This window comes from Benincasa hispida, chromosome 9 (assembly GCF_027475165.1).
Source record: "Benincasa hispida cultivar pf3 chromosome 9, pf3_genome.v1.1, whole genome shotgun sequence".
In the NCBI taxonomy this organism is placed as follows: Eukaryota; Viridiplantae; Streptophyta; class Magnoliopsida; order Cucurbitales; family Cucurbitaceae; genus Benincasa; species Benincasa hispida.
Window position 1 is genome coordinate 77,503,446 of NC_143486.1, and position 6,913 is coordinate 77,510,358.

Here is a 6,913-nt window from a genome sequence, read left to right on the forward strand (position 1 = left end):
AAAGTTTGGCATTATTATTATTTTTTATTTTATAGCGAAGGATATCCTATCATTCCATCATATCTCATTCTATTGTAAAATGTGCCTCAGTCGGCAATGGCCTTTGAAGCTTGACGTTTCGTTCCAGACAACACCAATGGCCTTCCGACGGTCAAAATCGTCTATGTTGTCTTGAAGCTCAGTACCAATCGTCACTTAGCCGACGTACAAGCCCTCAACAACAACAAAATCCACACCAATTTCGAAGTTGTGGGTTATTTAGTTGAAGAGCTTCGGTGATGAATCCACTTATAAAATATTTTGCAAGGTTAAATTATAAAAAATGTTCTTGAATTTTATATTTTTATGTAAAAAATGTCATTTGAAGTTTAAAAAATATCTTTAAATTTTAAAAAAGAGTTTAAACAATACTCTTATCATTAATTTTGAATAGAAACTGTTAAAGATTTGTTTAAAAAATAGCTTAAATTTTCAAAATGTTTAAAAAATACCCTTAACTACATAAAATTTAAAAAAACTTTCACCATTAGTATTGAACAAAAATCGTTAATTTTTTGTGGAAAAAATGACTTTAAAAATTTAAAAAAAAAATAAAAAAAATGCTTCTATCGATCAATTTATTTGAAGTTTTCTTAAGTTCGAAAAAATCAATTTAAAAATAAATTATATAGATATCCTCACTTTTTTTATATAGGTACTCTCATATTTGTCTTAATTTTCTAACTCTTAGCTTTCACTAATGTTCTCAACAACCAAACTACAAACAAAAAGTTTAAGTTAAAACATAAAATTTCACAAAATTTCAAAATCAGAATCTACTCTTGAAACATACCAAAATGATAAATAATCAAATAAAAAAAGTATTTGACTATTTATCGTACATATAAGTACTCTCATATTTCTTTTAATTTTTCAATTCTTAGCTTACACCGATTTTCTCTACAACCAAAACATACCAAAATGCTACGACGCTGAAGGCCCCCTCACGAAGCACCTTGCAGAGCAAATTGGAAGGAGTGCCTCTACATGCACACGTATTAAATGGAAAGTGATGCGGCGCCGCAGGGCAGGACTGCAATGCTTGCCTAGCAAATTGTCTCTATAAATGGCATGGGGCACAAGTGTCGTAGTACTTGTGCAACGTCGTGCCTCCCCTTACTCAATTTCACCATTTTGCCTCCCCTGGTTCAATTTACCGTTTTACCTCCCCTGGCTCAATTTCACCATTTTGCCTCTTGTTGCTTGCTAAGCTCAATTTAAGCCCAAATTCATCTGAAACGTCCCGACGGCTTCTTTTGCTCGATAACCTATCTAAGAACTAAAATAAATATTAAATTCCTAAGAACCAACATGATTTAGGTTGATATTTTTTTGACTATTTATTGTTTTAGTATGTTTCAAGAGGAGATTTTAATTTTGGAATTTTATGAAATTTTGTGATATTTTATGTTTTAACTTAAAATTTTGGTTGTTGAGAAAATTGGTATAAGTTAAAAATTGAAAAATTAAGAGAAATATGGGAGTAGCTATATGAAAAAAAAATGATGATATCTATACAATTTATTTTAAAATTGGTTCTTTGAAACTTAAAAAAACTTTAAACAAATTGATTAGTATGAGCATTTTGTTAATAATTTTTTAATTTTTAAAATTATTTTTGTCACGAGAAATTAACGGTTTTTGTTTAAATACTAATGGTGGCAAGTTTAGGAGTATTTTTGAAACAAAACTTTAACGGTTTCCATCTAAAACTAACGATAAGGGTATTTTTTGAACTTTTTTTTTTTAATTTAAGGATATTTTCGAAACATTTGAAACTTCAAGGACATTTTTACATAAAATGTAAAATTCAGAACATTTTTTATAATTTAACCTATTTTGCAAAGACTTCGAAGAAATCTAAAAGAAACATCCTTCCTCTTTTTTAAAATATGACAACTTTACCTTCTTGTCTATAAATAAAAATTAATTTAATAAAAGGAACGGATTGCAACCATAAAAAATCAATAGGCTAATCAATAGGCTAAATTGATTAAATTGAAAGATCATGGATGTAATTGCAACCAATCCTATAGTTTAGGGGTGATTTTTACAATTTTTTAAGAAAAAGAAAAAAGAATTATTTCTTGGGGTGTTGGGTGGAAGAAAGAAAGAAACCAAGCTAAACCACTATGAATAATTTTCAAATAATATGTGCGTTTAATTACTAATATGCAAACAAAATGAAAATAAAGAATTCAACGAAATGTGCTTCCCCTAATTTTAAATATATGTTTAATGGTAACTTTCAAAATTAAAGGCAATTTAGGAAATTACTTACCGAGTGTTTAGAAATATATTCATAGTTCATAATAATAAAAATAGAAGTAATCAATCAAATATTTAGATAAATTTCGCATAATATAACTAAATTTATTATGTATAATTATCTCAGTTTAGTGTTTCTATTCAAAGGCTTCTACAACTTTTAAATCATATCATCTTTCTAAATGAATATGTTTGAAATAGTAGATTTTTTAAGTTGTTAATAGGGTAATTGCGATGGAATCGTTTTTAGGACTAATAATTAAAAATATTATAATACTGTTAATGAATTGTAAGCGATATAGTCTATTACTTATAGATTCTGAAAACTGATCTAAATTTTGTTATATTTGTATAATTTTATACATTGTGCTATATATATATATATATTAACTACTTTGAACCTCATTTCTATATTTGCCACTATTCGTTCTTAATAACAGTGTCTTTAGTGAAAAAAAAAAAACATTTTTTAAACCATTTTTTTTATTTAACGAACTTAGATATGTGCCATGCTCGTATCCTCTCTTCGCACCCATTGGCGATTTTCCTAGTTGATTCCCTATTCAATAATTGGTCGACTCTAAAAACACTTCGCCGTACTTGTTAAGACAATATCAAACATTAAAAACTCCTAAAGAAATATCTTTTAAAACTTAAAAAGCGACTTATTAATCCCTTTTTCTAACAAAACCAAAAGAAAAGAAAAGGAAAAAAAAAAAAAAGCTTTAAAACAAGCCAACTATCAGCACCAGTCAACAAAACAATAGCTTACATATTCACTCGTGGAACTGCCGTCCTCTCTCTCGTACCCTGTAGCTTGAGCTAACAGCACTCATGGGAGCTGCATCAGTAAATTCTGAGAGAAAGATGGCAGGTTGGGTTAATATGGAACTGGGATTCGGACTGTTTGGGGGCCGGATTTCATGTCCTCGATAAGGAGATTGAAAAGCGCCTGAACCAATGGACCTTCTTTTCCTGAAAAGAAAACCAAAACATTCTTAAATTGTAAGATAAAACAAACTTCCACGCTTTCATTGTTTTATAATTAGAACATCCATCCCCACCATCAGAAAAATTACAACGATGGTTTTCTTAGATGATGGTTGTGTAGGGGTAAGAAAACTTCACAAAAATTGTAAGAACAATGAATGATTCGCGGGGTTAATTTCTGAGATAAAATTCAACTAGCCAATGTAATCATGGCGACACAAACATCTTGATTCAGATGTAAAAAACACAATGTCTGGATATTTATTCTCTAAAGCATCTTATTTATGAATTAAAGATCATAGGGACACTTACCATCACCAATAATCTGCCCATCCCACTGCAGTACAGGGCAAACAAGAACTCCACTCCCAATAAGCATCATCTCATCTGCCTTCTTCCCTTTCTCCATGGTTATATTTTCACAGCTTATACTCTGAAGCCTACCCTCTTTCACCAGCCGCTCAGCAAGATTTATAATTCTCTTAGCCGTGCACCCACTTAGAATTTTGTCAAAGTAAGGCATTATAAATTCCTTATCGCTTGAAATAAAAGCCACGTTCATATTAGGCCCTTCAGCAATGAATCCATCATCGTCCAACCAAATAGATGCATAAGCACCCTTCTCTTCTGCTTCCATCTTTGAAAGAACATTCGGTAGATAATTTACACTTTTCATAATTGCAAATTGAGGTGGTTTCATCGGGACTGATGATGTTACGACTTTGATGCCTTTTGAACGAGATGGCGGCTTACCTTGAATTACAACTGCATAAAGGGCTGACTGATAACAGCCAGAAGAAGAAAGTTGAAAATCTCCTGGTCCCGCAGAGAGCCAGTATCGAAGTGATCCATTCCTACACTTAGAAGCACTCACAGTTCTTATAAGTATCCTTCTAATCATCTCCCGATCATATGTAATTGGGAGGTTAATTTTTGCCATCGATGCTGATCTCAAAATGCGGTCAAGGTGCTCGTCCAACTCATACAGATATCTGGTTCGATCAAAAGTAAATTAAAGGAATGTTTACAGTAACTCTACCGCTACAAAACCATGAAATTGACATATGACTTTCCTACTTCCCACGAAGGAAAAAAGCTACAACATTTAAAATGTTAAATCTAATGTAAAAAGGAAAGGAACTAAGCAACCTCAATGAATTTTAAAGAAAGATCTGTTTGCTTTTATATGTAGTATAGATTCTTGTTTGTTACTGTGATATAAGAAACAACTATATTTGTCCCATATATTACATTCGTTCATTTACAAAATTAAGGAAAACTCAAAGTGTTGTGACTGAGTGATTCAAATAGTATTTGCACTAAGTCCTGGAGTCAGTTCGTGAGTTATATTGAGAGTTCGTCACCGAGATTATAAGTCTGACTATTAGAATTCCTTCTTCCAAAGTTTGAGCAAATCGTCACTCTAAGAGCGGATTTACACTATATCCATTTAAATTGTCTTTTCTTTAGTAGAACAAAGATGATTGACCTGTTTTAATAGTCAGTTGATCAATCAGGTTTGGAAACTTCTAAAGAAACATAAAAGTCATATAGTTTACAGTGCGAATTAAGCATGTCTTGGATTAAGTTAACATCATAATCTTGGTGAAACTGTATAAAATCCTCACATACCCATCCACTATGGCAGCAGTATCAAAAACACCATGTCCCCGGTGGACCATATGGTCATCAATTGGAATTACCATAGCAGCTGGGTCTGTCGTAATTCCTCCAAAAACGCTGGAATACATGGCAAGGTATTGTTGCTGGTTTTCTTGATTTTCTTGGCTTGCCCTTAACCTTTCAAAAACCTACAGTACAATATGGATCGAAATAACAATCCGTAAATTTGTACAACTACCATCTTACGTACGTAGAACATTAAATTTTGTTGTGTATTTCTAAAATATATCCCTAACATATAAATAATGTCAAAGAATGATAGAGACATCAAAAGTGGACCTCTGAACTAGTAAGCACTGGAGCATCACAAGTATGACCAACTGTATCTGCGAAAATACAGAGCAGTTGGTTTAACTACTGAAATTTCAGAGGGATAGATAGGGAAAATTAAAAGAAAGTAAGGAACGCAAAAACCCAAACAGGATTAAGAACACCCAGAAAGATTATGAAAAGCGAGCCAACTAACCTACACGCGCCAAACAGACTTGCTTTGATCAATATTCGAATCGAACAGTATGACAACGAATTAAGAGAACTAACCTGCAATCGAACCCCCAATTCTGATTCCTCGGAAACCCAACCGTCGGGTATTGCGCAATTCGTGTACAGAGAGAGAGCGAAATCGAGCAAAACGTATTGAGCTTTGAGAATGGTAAGGGAATTCTGCAGGGCTGTTTGCCGCCTGAGGAATGGGACTGAGAATAGACTGCAGAGAAGCCATTGAATAACCTAGAGAGGCTGCTCGAAGACAAATTTGATTGAGTAGCTAATGCAGCATTTGATTTGACCCTTTGTAGTGGTATAAAATTGTACAGTAGTGTTTGACCTGATCGCTTTTTGCAAAGCGATGGTAGTCCGCCATGGCTTTCCCCACGATTGCTCGCCGAGCAAAAGGCCAAACGGCCATTGCTATTTTCAATTTTCCTGTTGTTTTATAGTATGTTGCGCGGTGCACCCCTTGCCAACAACCATCGGCAAATTTATTTATTTATTATTTTTTTTAATACTTTTACTTGTGATTATTACTGATAGATAGCTGAATTGAATTGGTAATTATTATGTGTAAAATTAGATTGTTTGTGTTTATAGAATTTAGTTGAATTGAGGTGGAATGTTGCTGTGTTGAGTTGAATAGATCCAAAAAGTCTACTTTTGAGGTACAGAGTTTAATTGGATATCTAATGTAGTTTTTCTAAACGAAATTGATTTTGCGTTTTACCTATTGTTTTAATTTTCAACTATAGGCATTTTCATAAAATATTTAAAACTAATTTTTTTCATCTTAAAACATAACAAATTCTTACAAAGTAAACATATACTAAACATAAATTTTGAATTCAATTTTTTAACACTCAATTTCAGAACATATTTTTTTCTATTCTTAAACACCAAACATATCCCAAATAAATGTACAACTTTTCACAACTACTTAGCCTTTATTCATAAACATTGAAAAAGTTTAAAAACTAAACAACATTTTATTTTTCCTTTTTGAAAAATGTAACATATTTTCACCACACAACTTGAACAATCAATTGCATAACAATTTTATCTACATCAAATACATGTCATATTTCAATAAAATAAACATTTTCTCTAATCCTTAACCCTCAATTAATTTTAACTCAAAATCATGAATATTAATTAAAAAAATCAATTCTTATCTTATTTTTTTTGCCCATTTGTGAAATTTGAATTTGAACTTTTATGGTTATTGATTTTTTTTGTGTGCCCAAATGTTTGATTCATTACATTTTACCTAAATTCAACGAAATAATTTTTTTTGTGCCAACTCATTTTTTGCAAACATATTTATTTTTTATGGTTAGTTTTTATGGCTAAGTCTAATTTACCACTTACAAAATGTCTATGTACATGCAAAAAAAAAAAAAAAAAAAAAAAAAAAAAAAAAAGCATAACAATAAATAACACT

General features: G+C 31.5%; 1 protein-coding gene across 2 annotated transcripts; it reads right to left on the minus strand.

The window, feature by feature from the left end:
* Window positions 1-2,928: 2,928 nt before the first annotated feature.
* On the minus strand, window positions 2,929-5,938 carry ADCL (D-aminoacid aminotransferase-like PLP-dependent enzymes superfamily protein). Of its 2 annotated transcripts, XM_039040876.2 has the most exons (5): window positions 5,521-5,938; window positions 5,260-5,306; window positions 4,930-5,108; window positions 3,610-4,289; window positions 2,929-3,282 (listed from the first exon to the last, which is right to left on the minus strand). In XM_039040876.2, the coding sequence occupies exons 1-5, from the start codon at window positions 5,699-5,701 to the stop codon at window positions 3,188-3,190; spliced, it is 1,182 nt and encodes a 393-aa protein (XP_038896804.1). In that variant the 5' UTR covers window positions 5,702-5,938; the 3' UTR covers window positions 2,929-3,187. The 2 variants fall into 2 exon arrangements, with proteins under 2 accessions (XP_038896804.1, XP_038896805.1); XM_039040877.2 differs by lacking the exon at window positions 5,260-5,306 and having other exon boundaries at window positions 5,521-5,887.
* Between the last annotated feature and the right edge of the window lie 975 nt (window positions 5,939-6,913).

Bases quoted from the DNA above. Each gene is read 5' to 3' on its own strand.
- ADCL (XM_039040876.2), bottom strand. From the start codon at position 5,701: ATGGCTTCTCTGCAGTCTATTCTCAGTCCCATTCCTCAGGCGGCAAAC. The intron at 4,290-4,929 runs GTATGTGAGGAT...TGATCGAACCAG, and splicing joins ACTGCTGCCATAGTGGATGG to ATATCTGTATGAGTTGGACG. The intron at 3,283-3,609 runs GTAAGTGTCCCT...TTTTCTTTTCAG, and splicing joins TGGGCAGATTATTGGTGATG to GAAAAGAAGGTCCATTGGTT.